At 37.0% G+C, this 25,656-nt stretch overlaps 2 protein-coding genes and 1 pseudogene across 4 annotated transcripts; 1 reads left to right on the forward strand and 2 right to left on the reverse strand.

The window, feature by feature from the left end:
* Positions 1 to 476: 476 nt before the first annotated feature.
* LOC132068585 (eukaryotic translation initiation factor 1A) lies at positions 477 to 12,400 on the forward strand. Of its 3 annotated transcripts, XR_009417445.1 has the most exons (4): positions 477 to 865; positions 11,427 to 11,636; positions 11,888 to 11,938; positions 12,069 to 12,400. XR_009417445.1 is itself a non-coding variant. In XM_059462222.1 (3 exons), exons 1-2 carry the CDS (start codon positions 611 to 613, stop codon positions 11,607 to 11,609), a joined length of 438 nt encoding a protein of 145 aa, XP_059318205.1. In that variant the 5' UTR covers positions 477 to 610; the 3' UTR covers positions 11,610 to 11,636; positions 12,069 to 12,400. The 3 variants fall into 3 exon arrangements, 2 of the variants coding, with proteins under 2 accessions (XP_059318205.1, XP_059318204.1); XM_059462222.1 differs by lacking the exon at positions 11,888 to 11,938; XM_059462221.1 differs by lacking the exons at positions 11,888 to 11,938; positions 12,069 to 12,400 and having other exon boundaries at positions 479 to 865; positions 11,427 to 11,795.
* On the reverse strand, positions 6,866 to 7,757 carry LOC132068584 (DNA (cytosine-5)-methyltransferase DRM2-like; annotated as a pseudogene).
* Positions 12,401 to 13,247: 847 nt separating the features above from the next.
* On the reverse strand, positions 13,248 to 17,020 carry LOC132068583 (GDSL esterase/lipase At4g01130-like). The gene is made up of 6 exons (XM_059462220.1): positions 16,850 to 17,020; positions 16,628 to 16,735; positions 15,628 to 15,837; positions 15,266 to 15,423; positions 14,123 to 14,393; positions 13,248 to 13,587 (listed from the first exon to the last, which is right to left on the reverse strand). Exons 1-6 carry the CDS (start codon positions 16,965 to 16,967, stop codon positions 13,319 to 13,321), a joined length of 1,134 nt encoding a protein of 377 aa, XP_059318203.1. The 5' UTR covers positions 16,968 to 17,020; the 3' UTR covers positions 13,248 to 13,318.
* Between the last annotated feature and the right edge of the window lie 8,636 nt (positions 17,021 to 25,656).

Here is a 25,656-nt window from a genome sequence, read left to right on the forward strand (position 1 = left end):
TCTATCTGTAGGAAGAAAGCATTTTTCGATAGATTTTTAGCTCAAAAGAAAAGAAAAAAATTTGAAGTATGATATCACAAGAAATAATCTATCCGTCAAAAAAAAATTGTCTTACTTTCCTTATTAAATTGTCCAAAAAAGATAGACACATTTTTATATTTAGAAATAATTTAAATTTATGAGATGATTTATAGCCACACAAATATCTAAGGCTTGTTGTAAACCACACATTTTAAAAATATTTTTTTATTTTTTAAATTTCATATCAAATCAAATTAAGATAATTTTATTTAAGCAAATGGGGCAACAAATACTAATACGCAAGGAAGAAAGCAAACTACACGATCGCCTTTTCAACCGAAAATGGAAATTGAAAAGGACAAAAAGGGTATTGATGTTGAATACAGTAAACCTTTGTTCACCGCACGTGTGCCAACCATAACACTCGTGGGTTCAACGCTAGTTCTCAACACTTCTACAACATCAAAAGAACACCAAAAAATAACCATTCATCAGATCAGATAAATAAAATAAAGGAACAAGAACCCCCCCTCATTTCCAGTTTAGGGTTTCAACAGACACTTAAAGAGAAGCAAATCAAACAAAAAACATGCCAAAGAACAAAGGTAAAGGAGGTAAAAACAGGAAAAGAGGTAAAAATGAAGCAGATGATGAGAAAAGAGAACTTGTTTTCAAAGAAGATGGACAAGAATATGCACAGGTACAACGTATGTTAGGTAATGGTCGTTGTGAAGCTATGTGTATTGATGGAACAAAACGTCTTTGTCATATACGTGGTAAAATGCATAAGAAAGTTTGGATTGCTGCTGGTGATATCGTTCTTGTTGGACTTCGTGATTATCAGGTAATCATCCTGTTTTTCTGATACCTTTAATGCTATTTGTAATTTGGTGTAGTTTTTGTTTGTGTTGTTTGCTTGTGTAATTTGGGGTGGGTGAGTATTTTCCAAATATGTTTTTCACTGGCCAACCGAACATGAGAAAATAAGTAAGAAATTAACTTATTTTGCGTATCTGAGTAATTTTTGTTCGTGCCCAGGTGTTTTTTTTTTGTTAGTTTACAGTGGATATTCCCGTGTAAAATTTTGACTACCTTGTCTAAGTGGGTGGGTGGTGGGGTGGGGGTGGTTATCCAATACCCGAACATAATCAAAAGATAGAGAAGTCTCTTTTCCTTCAAGCCCATCCCTCTTTACCCTGTAACTGTCTGCAAGGTTGTTACACGGGGTTCCAACAATGACTAAACAATCAGTAAATCAAATCCTCTAAATGATTCTATCAATTTCTACGAGCGGTCTTTGTTCAACAGTTGCACATCGTCAAAATGTATGAGATTTCCCCTCTGATTAGACATTAGTTTGCTTCCACTTGCTTCTCACAAAATTCTTGTTGACTTTAGATTTTTCAACTGAAATCACATTATTGAGTCTGCTCTCGAGACCGAAAAGAGCAACTTCAGCACCGCCAGCTCCAGATAAAAGTGATTAGAGTCTCTCAACACCGATAAGTGGTACACTACTGTTTCAACCTGGAATGAGTTGCCAGCTGCCAAGTGAGTTGTATCTTCAGTCCTACTTATACCACCTCCCTGAGTATGTTTCTTTGGAAACCCCAATAGCATTTCCACTTCATCAGGTTCCAAAAGGGAAACTTTGTTTCTCCCGATCCACACCAAATTCCTTTTCTTGCATTGATCAAGAACATACTTCTCTACTTCCATAGGTGGGTCACAATCATATTCTCCAGAACTTTCCTAATCTTATCTATCAATTTTGCACTCCCAATGGCTATTTGCAAACAATTTAACATTTCCTTGTATTCCAAGATGACTGCCATTTTTATTGATAGAGGAAGTGTCTCATGAATGGTTTGTGGTAAGTGGAAACAAAGGAAATCTATTTTCAATCGGTAGATTATGAAGATATCCTTTTTTTTTTTTTGCAGTAGCGGAAAAATACTTTGTCGACAAACTCTTGCTCAATCTCATACGGGAACCTCTTAATGGTATCCCACACACCCTTTGGAGCCAGAGCAACATTTTCATAGTAGATAAAAGGTGGGCCAGGGTTTTCTGGGGAAGAATTTTTTGTACCATTGTTGGAACTGATACGGTAGGAACTCTGAATCCAATCATAGGTTTGGGCAATCGAATTGTATCTTCACCAAAAATCTCTCTTTGCGTTTTAATGTTTAGGGTTTGCTTGTAACATTTTGATTACCTTGCCCAAATTAGCTGAATTATTTATGAAGTATAAATAGGATGATGTACAAAAATATCCTCTTGTATGTTGGGACACAACTATTGATCCCATAGTTTTCCGATTGAAGGGCATATGCAGATAGAGGATTTTAAGTTATTAGATATGGAGCACCTACAACTTTGTAATAGTATGGACATGCTAACACAAGGAAGTAACTGTATGAATAATTTGTTTATTACCATGATAGTCTCATTAGTTTCATATAGTTATGATACCCAGTATAATGTAGAATTGCAATTAGTATCTTAGTTTGATTTTACTCTACAATGAATAATTCAGCCTTGGCAAGGTTAAGAAAAAGGAATAGGATATCTAAATCTGAGACAACAACATTATAGACTTGAGGTTATCCAATATCCGAACATAATAAAAAAATAGAGAAGACTCTTTGCCTTCAAGCCCATCACCCTGTTACCTGTCTGCAAGGTTGTTACATGGGCTTCCAACAATCGTTAAATCAAATCCTCCAAATGATTCTATCAATTTCTCTAAGCGGTCTTTGTTTAGCAGCTGCACATCGTCAAAATGTTTGAGATTCCCCCTTTGATTAGTTTGCTCCAGTGTTATCAAAAGCGAAAAGCTTAAAAAAGCTCTAAGGTCAGCTGGGGCTTTAAGCGCAAATAAAGTGTGAGCTTTAATGAATAAAAGCGCAATGGTGCGAACATACAAAAATATATATGTATAGTCCAAGACTAATAACAATAAGCATGAATAACAAATATATGGACAAAGTAATTGTAAAAACATTACGATAAAGTGAAATATCAATTATCTGGTGCCACCTCATCAAGAGAGGCTCGTTGGCAAGGAAAAGTATGTTTTAGAGCCTTGATGATGACACTGATGCGGACATAAAGGGAGGCGAAGCGCTCAACATGTTTTGAGCTTCGCTTCAGGGCGTAAGCGCGCCTTTGACAACACTGGTTTGCTCCCAACTTCTTTTCACAATATTCCTATTGACTTTGGATTTTCATTTGAAACCACATTATTGAGTCTAATCCCGAGACAGTAAAGCGCAATTTCAGCAACGACAATTCCAGAGAAGAGTGATAAGACGTTGATGCCATTTGGAAACATGTCTCTCAACACCGATAAGTGGTACGCCACTGTGTCAACCTGGAATGAGTAGCTAAGCGACTTGGATCTATTAGTCCACTTATACCACCTCCCCTAGTATGATTTTTGAAAACTCCAATAGCATTTCTAGGCACCAAAGTGGTAACTTTGTTTCTCCCAACCCACACCGAATTCCACTTTCTGCATTGGTTAAGAACATACTTTTGTACTTCCATAGGTGGCTTACCATCATACTTCTCCACAGCTTTCCTGATCTTATTCATCAATTTTGCACTCTCAATGGCTGTTTGCAAACAATTTAACTTTGTCCTTGTATTCCAAGATGACCACCATTTTTTTGTTAGTGGAAGTATTGGTGTCAGTGGAAACAAAGTAAATCTATTTTCAACCGGTAGATAATGAAGATATCCTCTTTTTTTTTTTTTGTGCAGTAGCGGAAAAATACTTTGAGTCGACAAACACTTGCTCAATCTCATACAGGAACCTCTTAATGGTATCCCACACACCCTTTGGAGCTAGAGCAACATTTTCATAGTAGAAAAAAGGTGGGCCATGGTTTTCTGGGGGAAGATTTTTTGGACCATTGTTGGAACTGATACGGTAGGAATTTTGAATCTAATCATAGGTTTGGGCAATCGAATTGTCTCTTCACCAAAAATCTCCCTTTGCTTTTTAGTGTTTAGGGTTTGCTTGTAAAATTTTGACTACCTTGCCCGAATGAGTTGGATTTTTTATGAAGTATAGATGGGATGATGTACAAAAATAGCCTCTTGTATTCTGGGACAAAACTATTGATCCCATAGTTCTTTGATTGAAGGGCATATGCGATAGAGGATTTTTAAGTTATTGGATATGGTGCACCTGCTACTTTGTAATAGTATGGACATGCTATCACAAGGAAGTACTAAGTTTATGTATGATTTGTTTTTGACCATGACAGTCTCATTTGTTTCATACAATAAAGATAACCCATCATAATACAGAACTGCAATTAGTGTCTAGTTTTAGTTTACTCTACAAAGAATAATTCAGCCTTGACAAGGTTAAGAAAAGGGAATAAGATGTCTAAATTTGAGACAATATCATCTCTGTCTAGATATTATGGACTTAACGTTATACAATATACGAACATAATTAAAAAATAGAGAAGACTCTTTGCCTTCTAGCCCATCCCTGCTAACTCTTTGCCAACGATAAAAGAGAAGAAAGACGGATATTATAGATATCTCCACACGTGTTAAAGCCATTCAAACCTTCTTGCAAGGTTGTTACACAAGCATCCCCCAAACACTAAATCAAATCCTCTAAACGATTCTAAAGATCAACTTTAGCACTGTCAATTCCAGAGAAGAGTGATAAGATGTTGATGTCACTTGGAAACATGTCTCAACACCTAAGTGGTACGCCACTATTTCAACCTGGAATGAGTTGCCAAGCGACTTGTATCTATCCGTCCTACTTATACCACCTCCACTAGTATAGTAAATCCCATTAGCATTTCAACTTCATTAGGCTCTAAAGGGGCAACTTTGTTTCTCCCAATCCACACCAAATTTCACTCCCTGCATTGATCAACTTATGTACTTCCATAGATGGCTAATCACCATACTTCTCCATAACTTTCTTGATCTTATCTGTCAATATTGCACTCCCAATGGCTGTGTGCAAACATTTTAACTTTGTTGTTGTATCCCAAGATGGCCACCATTTTTTTGATAGGGAAATGCCACATGAATGGTTCATGGGGTCAGTGGAAACAAAAGAAATCTATTTTTTTTTTTTTGGATACTGGTAACTAAAAAAGAAATCTATTTTCATCCGGCAAATTATGAAGATATCCTCTTTTTCTTGCAGTATCGGAAAAATACTTTGAGTCAACAAACTCAGGCTTAATCTCATACAAAAACCTCTTAATGGTGTCCCACACACCCGTTGGAGCTAGAGCAACATTTTCATTGTAGGAAAAAGGTGGGCCAATAGTTTTCTCAGGAAGAATTGTTTTGACCATTGTTGGAACTGATTCGGTAGGAACTTTGAATCCAATCATAGGTTCGGGCAATTGAACTATCTCTTCACCAAAAATCTACCTTTGCTATTTAGGGTTTAGGGTTTGCTTGTAAAATTTTGACTACCTTGCCCAATTGAGTTGGATCTTTTATAAAGTATAAATGGGATGATGTACAAAAATAGCGTCATATATATTGGGACAAAACTATTGATCCCATAGTTTTCTTATTGAAGGGCATATGCAGATAGAGTATTCTAAGTTATTGGATATGGAGCACCTACTACCTTGTAATAGTATGGACATGCTATCACAAGGAAGGAAAAAGTGTATGACATGCTATCACAAGGAAGGAAAAAGTGTATGCATGACTTGTTTTTGACCATGACAGTCTCGTTAATTTAATATAGTAAAGATATCCTAACATAATGCAGAATTGCAATTAGTATCCAGTTTGATTTTCTCTGCAACGAATAATTCATCCTTGGCAAGGTTAAGAAAAAGGAATAGGATTCTTTATTTAAAAAAAAAAAAAAAAAAAAAGAAGAAGAAGAAAAAGGAATAGGATATCTAAATCTGAGACAGTATCATCTATGTCTAGACATTATGGACTTGATGTTATCCAATATTTGAACATAATAAGAAAACAAAGAAGACTCTTTGCCTTCAAGCCCATACCTGTTCACCTTGTTACAGCCCGCAAGGTTGTTATGCGGGCTTCCATCCATCACTAAATCAAATCCTCTAAATGATTCTATCAATTTCTTCAAGTGATCTATGTCTAGCTATTGCACATCGTCAAAATGTATGCGATTCCCCCTCTGATTTTTTTTTGTTTTTTGGGTGAAGTAATTAAATTGTATTAGAAAGGCATCAAGAAAATGCAAAGTTACAGGAAAGATAAATAGCTGCTTCAAAACAAAATAAACATGAAGCTAGCTGAGCAAAAGTCTGTAAACAGCCAAAAATTTCATCTCCAAAACCGTGTGCTAGAGTTAGTGAATTAACAAAATCCAAAAAGTTATCCACACTGTTTGCAGGGGAAAGAAAGTGCCAACTGAAAAGAGTGGTTAGACATGTAGCCTTAAGTGTGCTAATGGAAGTTGAGATTCCATCAAAGCATCTGCAATTCCTTTCTTTCCAAATACTCCAAAAAATAACTGCTGGGATCATCCTCCAGATCCTTTTGCTGGTCTTGTCAACTTTCCAGCCTATCCGGCTAGCAAAGGCATCTTTAATGGAAAGGGGCATAACCCATTGAGGACCAAACAGAGAAGTGACAGAGATGCTATAAATCAGTTGCTGTGGGACAGTGCAAAAAGAGATGGCTGACAGTTTCATTGGCCTACTTGCAGAAGAAACATCTGTTGATGAGGATGAGTCCTTTCTTTCTGAGGTTATTTTGAGTTAGACATGCTTTATGTAAGGCTGTCCAGGTAAAACAGGAAACCTTCAGAGGTTGTCTGTTCTCCAGATATGTTTCCAAAGAAAAACATCAAAGATGCCATTCTGTGAACACCAAAATTTGTAGCTTTCCTTCACAGTATAAATCCCTTCCTTGGTGTTGCCCCAAAGTAGTCAGTCTGGGATTTGTTCATCAAATGTTGCATTCCTCCGGTGTATGTAGTAATGAGATGAGTTCATTGATTTCCCAGTCCTGCAAGTTCCTCCTGCAAGTTCCTTCTGAATATTGGGGGTTCAAGTGTTGTCTACCCTGTATTGGGCAATATTGGGGTCAGAGATTCCCCCTCTGATTAGTTTGCTCCCACCTGTTGACTTTGGATTTTTCAATTGAAACCATATTATTGAGTCTAATCCCGAGACGGTAAAGCGCAACTTCAGCACCGCCAATTCCAGAGGAGAGTAATAAGATGTTGATACTGATAAGTGGTACGCCACTGTTTCAACTTGGAATGAGTTGCCGAGCGAATTGTATCTATCTGTCCTACTTATACCACCTCCCCTAGTATGGTTCTTTGAAAACCCCAATAGCATTTCAACTTCATCAAGCTCCAAAGTGGTAACATGGTTTCTCCCAACACACACTAAATTCCGCTTCCTGTATTGATCAAGAACATATATCTAGGTGACTCACCATCAAACTTCTCCACAACTTTCTGATCTTATCTATCATTTTTGCATGCCTAATGGCTGTTTGCAAACAATTTAACTTTGTCCTTGTATCCCAAGATGACCATCATACTTTGAGTCGACAAACTCAGGCTCAATCTCATATGGAAACCTCTTGATGGTGTCCCACACACCCTTTGGAGCTAGAGCAACATTTTTCATAGGTAGAAAAAAGGTGGGCAAATGGTTTTCTTGGGAAGAATTATCACCATTGTTGGAACTAATCCGGTAGGAACTCTAAATCCAACCATAGGTTTGGGCAATCGAATTGTCTCTTCCCAAAAATCTCCCTTTGCCTTTTTGTGTTTAGAGTTTGCTTGTAAAATTTTGACTACCTTGCCCAAATGAGTTGGAATTTTAATGAAGTATAAACGGGATGATGTATAAAAATAGCCTTCGGTATATTGGGACAAAACTATTGATCCCAAAGTTTTCTGATTGAAGGGCATATGCAGATAGAGGATTTTAAGTTATTAGATGTGGAGAACCTAATACTTTGTAATAGTTTGGACATGCTACCACAAGGAAGTAGAAAGTGTGTGTATGATTTGTTTTTTACCATGACAGTCTCATTAGTTTTATATAGTAATGATACCCAGTACAATGCAGAATTGCAATTAGTAATTAGTCTGATTTAACTCTACCAAGAATAAACTAGAATATCTACACTTGAGACAATAACATCTATGTTTAGACATTATGGACTTGACGTTATCCCGTATCCGAACATAATAAAAAATTAGAGAATACTCTCTGCCTTCAAGCCCATCTCTAATCACCCTGTTACCGCTTGCAAGGTTGTTACACAGGCTTCCACCAATCACTAAGTCAAATCCTCTAAATGGTTCTATCAATTTCTCTAAGCGGTCTTTGTTCAGCAGTTGCACATCGTCAAACTGTATGATTTTCCCCTCTGATTAGTTTGCTCCCACCAGCTTCTCACAATATTCATGTTGACTTTGAGTTTTTCAGTCGAACCACGTTATTGAGTTTAATCCCGAGACGGTAAGGAGCAAATTCAGCACCGCTACTTCCGAGGAAGAGTGATAAGATGCTGATGCCATTTGGAAACACGTCTCTCAACACCGATAAGTAGTACGCTATTGTTTCAACCACGAATGAGTTGTGAAGCGACTTGTATCTATCCGTCCTACTTACACCACCTCCCCTGGTAAGGTTCTATCGAAATCCCAATAGCATTTCAACTTCATCAGCCTCCAAAGGGCAACTTCGTTTCTCACAACCGACACCAAATTCCATTTCCTGTATTGATCAAGAACATACCTATGTACTTCCATAGGTGGCTCACCATCATACTTCTCCACAACTTTCTTGATCTTATCTATCAATTTTGCACTCTCAATGGCTGTTTGCAAACTGTTTAACCACCATTTTTTTGATAGAGGAAGTATCTCATGAATGGGCCGTGGGGTAATTGGAAACAAAGCAAAACTATTTTCAACAGGCAGAATTATGAAGATATTCACTTTTTCTTGTAGTAACGGGAAAATACTTTGAGTCGACAAACTCAAGCTCAATCTCATACAAAATCCTCTTAATGTTAATGGTGTCCCGCACACCCGAAAAAAGGCGGGCCAATGGTCTTTTCAAGAAGAAGTCTTTGGACTATTGTTGGAACTGATTCAGTAGGAACTTTGAATCCAATCATAGGTTTGGGCAATCGAATCGTCTCTTCATCAAAAATCTCCCTTTGCTTTTTAGGGTTTGGGGTTTTCTTGTAAAATTTTGACTACCTTGCCCAAATTGGTTGGATTTTTGAAGAAGTATAAACAGGATGATGTACAAAAATAATCTCCTGTATATTGGGACAACTATTGAAACCATAGTTTTGTAATTGAAGGGCATATGCAGATAGAGGATTTTAAGTTATTGGATATGGAATACCTACAACTTTGTAATAGTATGGACATGCTATTACAAGGATGTAGAAAGAGTGTGTACGATTTGTTTTTTACCATGATAGTCTCATTAGTTTCATATAGTAAAGATACCCCCCATAATGCAGCTTTGCAATTAGTATCTACTTTGATTTTACTCTACAAAGAATAATTCAGCCTTGGCAAGGTTAAGAAAAAGGAATAGGATTTCTAGATTTGAGACAGTTTCATATCTATGTGTAGACATTATGGACTTTGACGTTATACAATAACTGAACATAATAAAAAAATAGAGAACTCTTTGCCTTCAAGCCCATCCCTACTCATCGGTTACTGCCTGCGAGGTTGTTACACAGGCTTCCAACAATCACTAAATCAATTCTTCTAAATGATTCTATTAATTTCTTCAATCGGTCTTTGTTCAGCAGTTGCACATCGTCAAAATGTATGAGATTCCTCCTCTGATTTATTTGCTCCCACTAGCTTCTCACAATATTCCTGTTGACTTTGGATTTTTCAATCGAAACCACATTACTGAGTCTAATCTCGAGAAGAGAAACTTCAGCACCGCCAATTCCTGAGAAGAGTGATAAGATATTGATGCTATTTGGAAACACAACTCTCAACACTGATAAGTGTTAACCATTGTTTCGACCCGGAATGAGTTGCCAAGCGACTTGTATCTATCTATCCTACTTATGCCACCTTCGTAGTATGGTTCTTTGGAAACCCAAATAGCATTTCAACTTCATCACGCTCCAAAGGGGCAACTTTGTTTCTCCCAACCCACACCAAACTCCACTTCCTGCATTGATAAAAAACATTCTGTACTTCCGTAGGTGGCTCACCATCATACTTCTCCACAACTTTCCTAGTCTTATCTATCATTTTTGCACTCCTAGTGGCTGTTTGCAAACAATTTAACTTTGTCCTTGTATCCCAAGATGGCCACCATTTTTTTAATCTGGGAAGTGTCTCATGTATGATCCGTGGGGTAAGTGGAAATAAAGGAAATCTATTTTCAACTGGTAGATTGTTATGATATCCTCTTTTCTTGCAGTAGCGGAAAAATACTTTTGAGTTAACAAACTCGGGCTCAATCTCATACATATACCTCTTAATGGTACAATGGTGTCCCACACACCCTTTGGAGCCAGACCGACATTTTCATAGTAGGAAAAGGCGGGCCAATGGTTTTCTTTGGAAGAATTCTTTGGACTATTGTTGGAACTGATTCGTTGAGAACTCTGAATCTAATCATAGGTTTGGACAACCGAATTGTCTCTTCACCAAAAATCTCCCTTTGCTTTTTAGGGTATAGGTTTGCTTGTAAAATTTTGGCTACCTTGCCCAAATGAGTTGGACTTTTTATAAATTATAAACGGGTTGATGTACAAAAATAGCCTCTTGTATATTGGGACAAAACTATTGATCCCAGTTTTCTAATTGAAGGGCATATGCATATAGAGGATTTAAGTTATTGGATATGGAGCGCCTAACTACTTTGTAATAGTATGGACATGCTATCACAAGGAAGTACTAAGTGTATATATCATTTTTTTTTTTTACCATGATGATTTCTTTAGTTTCATATCCGGGCATAATGCAGAACTGCAGTTAGTATCTACTTTTATTTTACTCTACAAAGAATAATTCAACCTTGGCAAGGTCTTGAGGTTTTTCTAAACACGTTAATTGGGACGGAGGGAGTAATAAAATACAATAAACATTTAACAAGAACCAACTAGAATAAGAGATTCATGGCTAAAATAGTCTGCACAACAAAACACTAACAATACAAAGTAGAAGAGATAAAACTTCTAGGTCAAGAAAATAATAATTAAAATTTGACAGGAAACAACTAAATTGTTGGGCCCGTGCTAGCAGTGGCATCTAGTTTGATAATGAGGATTTGTTATCGACCTCAACTTGCTTGGGATTGAGGCATGTTATTATTATTTGCTTTGATGAGATTTGGGTTCTTATCCAATGTGGATATTGCTGTATTTTAACTTTGTATTTTTTATTTTGCCAGGACGACAAAGCTGATGTGATCTTGAAGTACATGCCTGATGAGGCCAGGTTATTGAAGGCATATGGAGAGTTACCGGAGAACACAAGGCTTAATGAGGGTATTGCTAATGGTCTGGATGAAGAGGATGACGCTGCTGTGGATGATTACATTGAATTTGAGGATGAAGACATTGACAAAATATAAATCTGAACTCAAACTGCTGTTACTGAGGTCCATTATAGGTCTTGCTAATATTTCTGTGGGGTTCTTTTTCCATAAACATTGAGAGAGTATTTATGTGTATCGTTTGAAGTTGTATGATCCAGCTTTGTGCATCGGAGTTCTGTATGAAAATTTATGTTTCATGAAATGAATGCAATTTTCTAGCTAGTTTCTGAATTGGTTGTTGACCTCATTAGAGGGGCTTGTTGATGTACTTAATTGAGGACTAAGACCTATTTAGTCTACCCTTTTTCTTCTAGTGTCTGCTCTAAGTTATCTTCTGATAAAGGAAGCTCATCTTTGAGGATGGGGTGAGTAGACTACGATTGCAGGACCCGTAGCCTTTAGGTTTTGTAGGGCTTCTAAGTTTATGGTTGAATCCGTAGCTGATGAACTGCTTTACTTCATAGATTACTGATCTAGAGTTTTTTGCCTTTTTAGGGGTAGAAATGAGGGATTTGGACTCAATTCATCTACTACCGCTTTTGCAATGGTTTTGTAAGGTGATGCTGGATGATGAATTTGGTTTAGGAACTGAATTAAATGGTCCGACATGCTTCCTTCTTTTTATTTTGCTTGTGCACTGTTTATTTTGAGGGTTGCATGCTGTTTGAACAACAGAGTTTTGAAAGGAATCAACTTATGGCAAAAACCAAGGTTTCTCACAGGGACCAATGGTATAATGCTGCCTTATCAAGACTGTCATTCTTGGGGTTTTAGGGGATTAATTTGTGTTGCTGTCTCACATTGCTTTAAATAGCACTTTATAATCACTGATTTCTTGGGGTTTTAGGGGATTAATTTGTGTTGCTGTCTCACATTGCTTTAAATAGCACTTTATAATCACTGATTCTAGTTTTTGCCACATCTGTAAAAGGCTTGTGGTAGAAAATATGGTGTGGTGTAAGACTCTAAGACCTGGCCATTTGCTGATACAGTGTTATGTGAGGTCGACCTAGTATGAAATGATGTCCTCATATTTGGTCAGCCTTGCAGATTGAAAGGGAAAATTTACATTCAGAGGTCAATCATCTACTGAAATATACCTGGAAACAATTGCAGTTGTTGCACTTTGTAACTGGAATGGATTAACAAACATCAAAATCATACGAGTGTACAATCTTTTTACTATATAACAAGGGTGCAAACTTTAATTCAGTTGGCAAATGAGAATGTTCGTTCAACAACAGAATTTTGATGAAATTTTAGGTAATAACTTGAAGATGGTTGGGACTTGGAACTAAAACCAAGCGAACCATTGAAGGCATATGTCTTTGTGTTAGATGGTTTGTTCAGCCCTATTTGTGGGGTGCCCTTTTAGATATAGAGACAGCAGCTCATGGTGCCACTTTGGTAGGCCTTCTGCAGTCGAGAATCTTTTTACCTGTATTAGTTGTTTCGATCTTCTTTGGGTGAAAGTCACTATTTTCGTTCATGATAAGTTGTTGATTGATGCTTATGAGATTATGTCTTGTGGGGAGAAATCGACTGATGAGATTTGTTGATGATGGCCTGTTTGTGTTAAAGGACGTCTCTGTTAATCCGGCGTTCATTACATTTAAATGCAACCTAATGCATCTATCATCAACACAAAATAACAGTAGGCCATAACAATATAAATCATAGAAACATCACTTTCTTTTATTCATCTTCCCTAGTAATAATAACCCACGGCTCATTTTCTCCATGTATCAACCGATTCGCTGAATATCACATAATTTATGTAGTGAAAATGGAGGATCAAAATGAGAATCACTGAGAATGGCAGATGCAATTTGTTTGTTTGCTGCGTCAGTGGCATGTATCCCATCCCAGCTTACATAATTGTATGGATCCTCACAAGCTGTGGCTGACAATGTTTGTCCATCTATCTCTTTGGTATTTCCGCATAATACCTGCTGGTTGAAGTTGTAAGAACCTCCTCCATGTCCACAACATGCTCTGGTTCCATATTTTAACCCTACAAAGACAAAACATCATTTGAAGCTAGTTGATAATGTTAAAGTCAGTGGAAGCAGAATACCAATGCACCATTAGAGCTACTCGAGTGTTGATGGTACTCGAAATACTACATGTTTCAATTAACAACTTGAACACATGATAAACGGTTTCCATTGGACATTTCCGACTCAAAATTTTGAAAAAGCTTTTGCGCGTATTGTCAAGCGTCCATTATATAGACAAGTTAATCACTTAAAATATGTCACTTCCTTTATTTTTATGCATTAGCATCAATACCGTAAAACCTCTTGCATGTTTCAATGGTGTTGATTTGGATAATTACGGGAGGAGGCATTTTAAATGATTAACTTATTTACATAATGAGCGCTTATGAACATTTGCAAGAACTTTTTCAAAGTATGAGTCGGGAATGTCTAATAGGAACACTTTATCATATGTTCAAGTGATCAATTGGAACACGTCATAGTTCGGAATTTTGTCTCGGCAGCAATTGTTTCATTGAACTTACATAATATCAAAAGAAATTAACTTACCGTGAGAAGTGGGGTGTTGGAAAAGCTCCAGGAGCACAGAATGAGTATCCACATAAACAACATTTGCATCTGAAAGTTCTTTTCTGGTTTGTGCCAATGCTTCTTTAAGCATATTGTTATATTCCACCACTGCATTGTCGTATGATTTCAAGCACCCAAACTCATCAATATCAGAACTATCGTGAGAGAGCTGGACCAGAAACATTGGGTAGCATCCAATTGGTGCAAGGTTAAGTACGAAAAATGTTCTCCCCCCTAATCCATGGATTTCCTGGTGAAAAATTAATAAAATAAAAAATGATCAGATTTTCACACTATTTAGTTGTAGAAAACAGCTAATTATCCTTCAAATTTAGGACCCCAAAGACTATTCCCTCCGTCCGAGTTTATGTGATTCTATTTTGTTATTACTCCGTTGCAAAAGAAACTGGATCTTGAGCCAAACTTAACTTCAAATGCTAGATCATGAGGTGAGGATTGTGCAAGACTATATAAGGAGACCAACTCCACAACTGATGTGGGAAACTCAATACCTCCTACACGCTCCGGCCTGATAACTGAAGCATATATAATATACATGGGGGCCGAACATCGGTAAACTACGAATTCAGATGAGTATGGATCTTATACCATGATGAAGAAATGGAACTTGACCAAACTCTATTCCAAAAGCTAGATCGTGAGGTGAGGATTGCCCATGACTATATGGAGACTAAGTCCCCATCCACAAAGGCGATGTGGGGAAACACCCTCCCCATGCTCAAATTTGACAACTGGCGCGTGGAAAATATAAAATGGGCCCAACATCGGGAAAACTATGAATTGAGACGGGTCTAGTTCTAATACCATAAATGAGCCTTAAGCTAACCCAACCCTAAAAACTAGCTCATGACCGATATATGGATACCAAGTTCCACATCCACAACTAATGTGGGAAACTTAACAATTCTTATATTAAAAATAAGTAACTCTACACTTTTCATTCTACCCTTAACGAGAAACTTTTATTGACACACAAATGTTATGATATGTTTAAGATTACAAGTTTTAAAAATCTTTTTCTTTTCTTAATTAAATTTCGTGTAGAATCAAACTACTTAACATAAATTATAACAGGCCGGGAGTATATTCTAATGTTATTACCTTGATGGTGCTAGTAATTTTGGAAACTACTTGAGGTAAGTACTGCTTCACTCCACCTATTCCTTGACTTGCCAAATTGCCAGTGAAATCATTCTGACCTATGTAGAATGTATAAAGTGACTTCCCAAATATGTCTGAGGGAGGCAGATTAGTATTCCCTGGAAAGAAAAATACATACAGTCAAGACATTTCTATGATAATCATCCTCTATAATAACATTTCTTAATAACAGTCATGTTTTCTGTGGAATCGATATTTCATGTTATGTAACGACACTGTTTTAAAGAGGTTTGACTGTATGTAAATTTTATGATTAAGGTAAAAATATATGAATGTTGCTAAATGGAACATATTTTCGTTACCTTTATTCTGAAGTGCATCGACTTTGACCTTAAATTCCTTGAACTGTTGTAGCTGAACATCAAGATAGAAGGGGCTAACGCCTGATACAAACAATGATGTTTGTGGCATGAGCACTGTGGATGCAGATGTTGCAAAGTTGGCACCATGTTTGAAATCAGATCCAATTGATTGCAAATATGGACTCACAAATGGCAAACCAAATGCTTGAGCTGCACGTCAAACAAGACTAATTAATAAGACTTTCAGAAATGCTATAACCCTCTTTTATGATAAATCGTGAATTAGAGTCCAAAGGGAGCAGAAAGTAACTTGAAAAATAAGACAAGTTATATGCTACTATAACAAGTTAAAATATGCTAATAACGTAAAGAAAATTAACATCATGATCAGTGTGTTTAAGTTAAATCCATTAGAACCTAGGACAGAACTTTTAATACTTACACTTGACATTCAGACATTAAAACCATATTATTAGTAGGTTCATTTTCTGGTATATATCTCTAGGTACTTGAACGCTAATGCGTACATAAAATTCATTCTTCCAAGAGTACTAAGCAATCAAATATCTAGCTAAAGCTATGATGAGAAAAACACTTCTTCTTAATTTACTCCACGTTTTAATTTATTTGATATAATTTGAATAGTCGACACAGAGTTTAAAAAAGCAACAATTTTTTTTAAAAACTGTGATCTTAAACATTCATAACATTAGTGTGACTATCAGACTCTTGAAACTTGTGTTCTTAAACATGTCACAACATTTGTATGGCTATAAATGTTATTTTTTCCCAACCTATCAAAGATTCTCACTTAGGATAAAGATAAAAAGTCTAAATTAAATTATTTTCACGTATAAAAGTGTATCATTCTTTCCGGAAGAAACTAATAGTATGAATATAGCGTAATGAGGAATCGGTAGTTATGCAAAATATGGAACAGTAACAAACATACAGAATAATATCAATCTGAAAATAAAATAAAACTAGATGAAATATATACCAAGAAAATCAACGATAACCCTGCCATCAGTTGGTCGTCCTACTGGTCTTTTGAAATAAGTCATTCCATAAGGAGACCCTTGAGGTGGAAATGCTGCACAAAATCCACCTGTATATATGAAGGAAAATGATTTATTCTCAGTATCATAAACTAAAAAAATATTACATTATCAAATCCTAAACAAATATAATTTTCTATAACTATGAATTATACTTCAACTACCTGTATCAGTGTTGGAGTCTCCAAAGTTAAAGATAGCCTCAAATGCACATTTGCTTTCCACCAAACTAGAACTTCCTATTAAAAGTAACCAAACCGCAATTGAACACCAAAAACTCATTTTTTTTGTTGTTAAGTTTTTCTCACAAGACACAAAAATATAGTAATATAGTGATGGATTCTGTTATAGCACATTTTCCAGCTTTATAGAAGGAGAAGCCAATGCATGGGGACCACATCAATTGCTGACGCAATGAATTATTGTATGTACAAAGAAATACTGTTACTAATACTTTCAAACTATTGACGTACTACTAATAGTTTTCCCAAAGAGTTAGGGAATGAGCCTGAGTACGTGAAGAAAGCGGGTTAGACAGAATTCAGTAGTTTTAGTATACGGAAAAGGCTCAAATATGCCATTGAACTATCGGAAATTGTTCATTTATGCAACTCGTCAATAGTTTGGCTCTTTACGCTATCGAACTATCGGAAATGACTCATCTATGTCACTTATTAATAGTTTGACTCATTTATGCCATCGTCCGTTACCAAAATAATTCATTCATGCCATTTTTCATTAACACCGGTTTTACAATACCAAATATGATATGTGGCCTCCAACTGGATTATGGTTGTGGGTGGGTCGGGTGTATGGGTTGGATTTTTTATTAATTTGGGATTTAAAATTGAGTTGGTTTAATTAAACGATGTAGACTTCTAATTGGAGGCTACGTGTCATATTTGGTATTATAAAATCGGCGTTAATGAAAAATGACATGAATGAATCATTTTGGTAACGGAGATGGCATAAATGAGCCAAACTATTGATGAGTGGCATAAATGAGCCATTTCCGATAGTTCGATGGCATAAATGAGCCAAACTATTGATGAGTGACATAAATGAGCCATTTCCGATAGTTCGATGACATATTTGAGCTTTTTCCGTTGAGTATATATATTCCCTCTGTTTTAATTTATTTGTCTTAATTTTCTATTTAGTCAGTTTAAAAAAGAACGTCTCAGTCTTTTTTTGGCAACTCTTTAATTCCAACTTTCCACACGGCATGTGTAAGACCACAAAATTATAACGCATTTTGGTATATTCTACATATCTTTAATTTAAGACCACAAGATTCAAAAGTCTTCTTTATTTTCTTAAACTCCGTGCCAAGTCAAAACCAGACAAACAATTTGAAACAGAGAGAATATATCTTAAGAAATTCATTTGGTAATATATAAAAATATTTAATTTATAAATCAGTAACTCAAAGTCATGACTAAAATTCCAGACCCATAAATTTCATATTCTGCGTCTCAGCCTCTATAAAAAGTACTTGTCTCTTGTTCTTTGTTTCCTACCTAGTTCATTTCGATGGCTGAAAACAAAAAAGGAACAACTGTATCTTTCGATTTGGATGTTGTGGTGGGGGGAAGAACTTATCATTAACTTGGGAAGTGCAACAAATTAACGTATGCACAAGATTGTCTTCTTTGATTTAGTCTAAAAGAGGGGTGGGAATGAACAATGTCTTTTTCTAAGCTGTGGGCAAGCACAACAAATTAGCTAGCTATTATACAGCTAGCTAGCAACAATGATGATGATCAACTCATGACAATTTAGGGATAACGTCGGTGTTGATATAACACTACAACAAAAAGGTGGATAGCTAATAACTCGTCGTTTCAATTTACGTGGCATTATTTGACTACACATAGAATTTAAGAGAAAATATTTTTGAAATTGGTGGTATTTAACATGTATTCATGATAATTTGTGTTTATAAAAGCAAGCCATTGAATTAATGGCGAAATGAGAAATGTATAACATATGTATAATCCATATGTAAATTAAGAAATGTATAACCTAAATAGCTTCCACCAACCGCTTAAACTAAAGCCAGGTGGATGTATAACATATGTAATGTGTGTATAACCATGTATAATCAGTGCATAATCTATGTATACCAGCTAGGAAAGTAAACAATGAATCCGGCTAGCTATTTGTGTCAATATCTCTATTTTAAATATAAAAAAGATGTCATTCACTTTAGAATTGACTAATGAGTAAGAAGTGTCACATGAAATAGAATACTAGAAAAGAGTATGAAAGTACGTACTTGCGAGAAGTTTGATTTCGTTTTGACTTTCACTAGCCCAAATGACAAAGTATTGGGGGTTGGGGCTGTAGCGGAGCTAAGATTTTCAGTAAAGGGATAAAAAATATAAAGACAAACACATCAAGAAATCAAAGGAATTCAACATCTACTACATATACATAAATATATCTTAATCTTTTATATAGAATGTATTTTTCGGCAATGACCGTCCCTTGGTTGGGTTGTCGAAATATTTTGCAAGAAGATTGATTTCATTCTTTCACCTGCCAAAATGACAATGATAAGTTATGCCATATTGTGTTTTGATGATTTAACAAACACCAGAGGGACTAGGTACTCAATGAGGTCCTTTGAGTGCAATACGAACGCGCTGCACCGTAAAGGCTCGTCAGATTTTTATGTGCCGACTGGCAGAACCATATTAAAGACAAATGCGCAGCGTGTTGAAGGTCAAACCTATAGCTAAAGGCCAGTATCAAAAGGTGAAAGGTCTCTATCCATGGTCACATGCTACTCACATGCTCCCTAATATATATACAACATGTTACTAGGTTCAATGAATCACTTGCAAAATCAGAAAATACATTCTCTCTCAAGTGTAGCCGCCACTGCTCTCTTAGTGCTTTCGAGAACAAAGCTTCATCAAACTCAAGGACCAGATCCCAACAACTGAAGACGTCTTAATTCCTAAAGTTTGTTAAGTCTTTGTTACTTTGTTCTTACTTGTAATCCTACACTACTTTCGAGAAGTGTCATTGTAGGAAGCTTCTCAACCTTGGTTATTCTGTTGTCTTGGCTAGAGTTAGTCAAGGTCAGTAGTTTATTGGCTAGAGTTAGTCAATATGAGTTGGTTTCTTAGCTAGAGTTAGTCAAGGGTTGTAGCTTACAATAGAGTTATTATAATTAAGAGTTTTAATTCCTAGGTTGGTAAGGTTGTAATCTGAAAATTACTCAGTTAGTGAAGTTGAAATCCTACTCCGGTGGGCCGTGGTTTTTAATCCGCGAGCAAGGATTTTTTCACGTAAATATCTTGTCTTATTTACTTTTTGTTATTTACTTGAAGGAACAGATAGAGAACCGTTGGTGGACTCTTAGTTTCTATCAATTGGTATCAGATGAGGTTCTTTCTAAAAGGTTAACACCTAAAAAGGATCTTCTCCATGGCTGCTCCACCAAACCTCGAGGAAGAACAATCTCAAACAAGACCACTAAGGTTTAATGGAAAGTACTATAGGTGGTGGAAGACAAGGATGCATGATTACATTATGGCCGAAGATTCAAAGCTTTGGGACATCATCTGTGTGGTCCTTTTGTTCCCATGAAAACTGATGAGAGCTATAAGTCAGTTCCTAAAACTAGAAAAGAGTACTCTGAAACTGACAGAAAAGCCATTAAAAAGAACTACAAGGTAGAGAAAATTTTGATTTGTGGTATTGGGCAGATGAATACAATTGTCTCTCATCTTATGGATCTGCTAAAGAGATATGAGAATTTCTTCAAACAGCCCATGAAGGAACCATTCAGGTAAAGAAGTCCAAAATAGATCTGCTTACCACTGAGTATGAGTTGTTCAAAATGGAAGAGGATGAGTCCATTCATGATATGCACACTCGTTTCACCTCCATAATCAATGAGCTCCATTCACTTGGGGAAATCATTCCCACAAACAAGCTAGTGCGAAAAATACTCGTTGTTCTACTAGGGTCTTGGGAAAGCAAAGCTAATGCTATCACTGAAGCCAAGGACCTGCAAACACTGACTATTAATGAGTTTATTGGGAATCTTAAGACTTATGAAATGAAGAAAAAGAAGGATCCTTAAAGAAGAGAGCCAAAAAGGGAGAAGAACCTGGTTCTTAAAGCTGCTAAAAGTGACATGAGCAGTGATGAATCTAAGATGGCGTACCTCACTAGAAGATTTCATAAGATGATTAGAAGAAATGGTGGGGTCCCAAAGAGAGGAAGTTCTAGCAGGAACTTCAAATGAAATGATTGCTGTCATAAATATGGGAAGCCTGGACACTTCATCAAAGAGTGTCCTCTTCACAAGCAAGATTACTACAAAAATCCTGATAAGACGGCTTGGAAGAACCAAGTCCCTGACAAGAAATTCAACAAAAGGGAAGTTGCTGACAACCTGGTAAAGTAGGCTCTGACTGCTTGGGGAGATTCTTCCAGCGAATCTGAATATGAAGATGGTGCAGGTGATACATCCATGCTGGCTATTGATAGTTCAGAATATGAGTCAATAAGTGCACTCATGGCCAAATCTGAAGATGATGGAGACAATGAGAAAGATAAGGTAAACTTTTTTTATGTTAAGAAAAATCTAAAAAGTTACTCTAAAAAAAGGTTAATATCTTTAGCAAATGTGTTGATTGATACCTATAATAGCCTTATTAATGAGAAAAATGCTTTAAGCGAAGAAATTGATGAATTAGAACAAGTAAGGGATGATTTGGTAGTCACTGTGGTATATCTAAAAGAGCAAGTTAAGGATGTAACTAGAGATAACCCTCTGTTACAAAGGCAAATGGAAAAATGGGTTAACACTCCTTCTAAGGGAAAATAAGTGGCCAGTGAGACTCACCTTGAGCTTGAAAGTGAACTCAAGAAAATCAAAATGAGTCTCACTGCTAAGCTAGAAAAGAATAAGCAACTTCAAAAGGATCTAAAAAGGGTTAAAATTGATCTTGACAAGTCACGTCACTGGACCTGGTCCTCTGATTTAGTTGTTGATATGTACAAGAGTACTGGTGGAAGGCAAGGCATTGGTTTTCAAAAGGCCAAAGCCCCCGACAATCCCCATAGTAAATATGTCACTGTGACTGACAATTGGCTGTGCACTCACTGTGGTCAAACTGGCTATTACAAAGAAACATGTTGAGCCAAACTTCAATCCTTGCATAAAAACAAGAATTTTGTTGAAAAGAAGTCTAAAGCCAGGGACCTGATCCCCGGACGAAGAAGAATGTGCTCCCTGTTTGGGCAAAAATAAACTTAATTCACCCATTCTATCATTATAAAGGACCCAAACTGGTTTGGGTTCCTAAATCTAACAAGTGACTCTATTTGCAGGCTAAAGTGAGAGGAGGCAGTAAAAAATGGTACATGGATAGTGGTTGCTCAAAGCATACGACTGGAAGAACGAATGATTTCCTCTCACTTAAGGCCTTCTAAGGTGTGAGTGTGTCTTTTAGAAATGGCAAGAAAGGATATATTCTTGGCATTGACAAAATTGGAAAGACACACTCCCATGCAATTGAAAATGTCTACTATGTAAATGGCTTGAAATACGGTTGTTAAGTTGTGTCCCAATGCGTGATAAGGAAATGAAGTGAAGTTTTTGTCCTATTTCTTACCGTCACTCAATCTAGCAACTGGGTGAAGTTGTGCTTATATAGGATTCAAGAACATCTATGTTGCAAATTTTGATTCATTAAATGGTGGTGATTTGACATGCCTCAGTTATGTAGATGATAATGCTAAGTTATGGCACAGGCGACTAGGACATGCAAGCTTCTCTTTGTTGAATAAACTTGTTGTAAAGGACCTCGTCCGTGGGTCGCCAAAAGTCAAATTCAAAGATCACAAGGCGTGCGATGCATGCATAAAAGTGGAGAAGCGAGAGTGAGAGCACTCCTTCAAACCAAAGGCTTAGCGCAGCACCTCAAGGCTACTCGATCTTCTTCACACGGATCCTGTGGACCAACGAGGGTTTAAAAGCGTATGAGGAAATAAGTATATCTTTATGATTGTTGATGACTATTCCGCAGATTACTCGACTCGTTTAAGAACCAAGGATGAAACATTCCCCGTATTTGTGGCCTTTCAGAAACAAATTCAAGTAAAGTTGGGAAATCAAGTGGTGAGTATTAGATCTAATCATGTACCGAGTTCGAGAATGCCAAATTTAAAGAATTCTGCTGAAAATGGTATAAGTCACAATTTTTTTGCCCCCCAAAACCTCTCAAAAATGGTGTTGTCGAGAGAGAAAAAAGGACACTTGAAGATACGAAGAACAATGTTGACAGTAAGTGGTGTGTCTAAAAGTTTTGGGGTCGAGGCTATCAACACCGCTTGCCATGTGATTAATAGGCATGATCAGGTCCTTACTTGAGAAGACTCCTATGAATTGCAAAACGGGAGAAAGCCTAAGTCGACCCTAAAAGCCTTTAGACGCAAATGCTTTGTTCTCAACAATGGTAAGGAAGCTTTGGGAAAATTCGACGCAAAGAGTGATGAAGGAATATTTCTCAGTTACTTTTCTCAAAGCAAGGCGTACAAGGTCTATAACAAAAGAACTCAATGTGTGGAAGAAAGTATGCATACGATCTTTGACGAATCAAACGAATCAAAGGACAAAGGGACACGATGATGGAGATGTATATGGAGTTTTAAAAGGTTCCTATCAAGCCATTGAAATCTCAAATGGAAAGACCGAATTGATGAACCAAGTCAAGTAGGGCAATGAAGAAGATGCATTAGAATCTTCAAGGCACAGAGGGAACTGTGTCCCTCTATTACTCCATACGAAGCCGAACATCGGTAGCCGATGTTGTATCGTGCGCTTCGAGATAAACAAAGCAAGCCAAGTCACACCTCTCGTAGATGTCAATGACGGATCAAACATGGAGGAACTCCGGCCCTCAAATCCCGAAGTCCAAGTATCCAACCGGAAGCACAAAGTGGTCTTATCCACTACATAACGTGATTACTCCCTTAGGCTCTAGTATTCAAACTAGTTCTAGTGGCGAGAAACATGTTTGCCTTCTCAACCTTTTTATCTCAAATGGAACCCAAGAATATCAAGGAGGCTTTGAAAGATGCTCGATTGGATAGTTGTTGTGTAAGAAGAGCTCCATCAATTTGAGAGAAACAAAGTGGCACCCGGTCCCTCAGTGCCTCATGCGTAAGCAAGGATCGAGACCAGTGGGTATTTCACAAATAAGCTTGATGAATTTGGACACAACTACAAGGAACAAGGAAAGGCTGGTGGTTCAATGCTACAATCAAGAAGAAGACATTGATTATGATGAGACCTTTGCTCCCGTGGAAAGAATTGAAGCAATCAAGATTCTTATTGCTTTTGCATCTCATATGGAATTCAAACTATTTCAAATAGACGTGAAAAGTGCCTTCCTTAACGGCTACTTGAAGGAGGAAAATTTTGTCAAGCAACCTCTGGTTTTGAAAGTCATGAGCACCGAGCATGTATTCAAGCTTGACAAAGCTTTATACCGCTTAAAACAAGCTCCTCGAGTATGGTATGAGAGATTGTCAAAATTCCTTTCGAAAATGGCTTTACAAGAGGAAAAATTGACAATACCTTATTTTTGAAGAAAAGAGAAAAAAAATTGTTGATTGTGTAAGTTTATGCGTCGATGATATCATTTTTGGTGCCACAAATGATTCCATTTGTGAAGAGTTTGCCAAGATCATAGGAAGTGAAATTTGAGACGAGCAATACGGACGAGTTTAACTTTCTGTGGTCACAAGTAAAAAGAAACTCTAAAAGGCACCATGATCAGTCAATAAAAGTACATCAAGGAGCTGCTTAAAAGATTTGAGATGGAGAATGCTAAGCCCATTGATACACCTATAGCCACTACTACTCGATTAGACAGGGATAAACCTGGTTCTCCTGTGAATGAAACCATGTATGGGAGGTATCATCGGGTCATAGTACCTTAATCGAAGCAGACCCGACATTGTTTTTAGTGTCGGGTCGCGTGCAGTTTTCATTCTAGTCCAAAGGAATCTCACTTGAAAGTCATGAAAGAATCTTCGAGATATCTCAAGGGACTCAGGACCCGGTCCTATTCTATCTTTCGGGGGATAACTTTCGACTTGATCGGGATATGTCGACGCCGTCGATTACGTCGGTTACCCGGGTAGATAGGACGAGCACTTTTAATGGCGCATTTTCCGGGGTCGAGCTTGATCTCACGGGATACACAAACAAATAAAATTTTGTGGCTCTTTCTCGCCGCAAACCGAGATGAGTCGCTCGACCTATGTCGTGCTCAATCGCTATGATCAAACAACAACTTGAGGATTTTGGTGTGCTTTATCGAGTGTTTGCCCTTGTTGTATGATAATACAAGTGCACTTAATATGGAAAAAAATTCAGCAACACACAAGGACCAAACACATTGATGTAAGGCACTATTTCCTAAGAGATAATGCCAAGTGCGGGGTTGACTGTGTGAAGTTCTACAAGACAGAGGGACAGTAGCGCACATCTTCACCAAAGCACCGGAAAGGAAAGGAGTATTTTGAAAGAAATCATTTGGAGTCCGGGCTTGATCAAGCTCAACTAAGGGCTCCTCCGTTATCAAGGCGTTAGAATAAGGTACAATGCTAAAAGAGTTTTTTGGTGTCATTTAACTCACTCCTCTATACTATTACAGTATACACGCATGGCATCTTCTGCATAATACGAGTATTGGAGATATTACATTTTTTTTATAGAATTTTTTGCCTCCATCTTAAAAGACAACATGAACCGTCTAAAAGTGCCAAGTCATTATAAAGTCTTCCGCCTTAAATTTCAAACTTAGAGCCCAAAACGACAAACCTTCCTAAATCGACCTAACATGTAAAAACGACCGTTTGATAACACCCAATCAAAACCGATCCTTCATCATCCTATTTAAACCAAAAAGTGTCTACCTCTCTCCTCACTTAAAAC

This window comes from Lycium ferocissimum, chromosome 8 (genome assembly GCF_029784015.1).
Source record: "Lycium ferocissimum isolate CSIRO_LF1 chromosome 8, AGI_CSIRO_Lferr_CH_V1, whole genome shotgun sequence".
NCBI lineage: Eukaryota > Viridiplantae > Streptophyta > Magnoliopsida > Solanales > Solanaceae > Lycium > Lycium ferocissimum.

Excerpts from the sequence above, each read along its gene's own strand:
- LOC132068585 (XM_059462222.1), top strand. The coding sequence starts at position 611 with ATGCCAAAGAACAAAGGTAAAGGAGGTAAAAACAGGAAAAGAGGTAAA. Across the intron at positions 866-11,426 it reads TTGGACTTCGTGATTATCAG|GACGACAAAGCTGATGTGAT; the intron begins GTAATCATCCTG and ends TTATTTTGCCAG.
- LOC132068583 (XM_059462220.1), bottom strand. The coding sequence starts at position 16,967 with ATGAGTTTTTGGTGTTCAATTGCGGTTTGGTTACTTTTAATAGGAAGT. Across the intron at positions 15,838-16,627 it reads GGTTATCGTTGATTTTCTTG|CTCAAGCATTTGGTTTGCCA; the intron begins GTATATATTTCA and ends TTTGACGTGCAG. Across the intron at positions 15,424-15,627 it reads CGATGCACTTCAGAATAAAG|GGAATACTAATCTGCCTCCC; the intron begins GTAACGAAAATA and ends TTTTCTTTCCAG.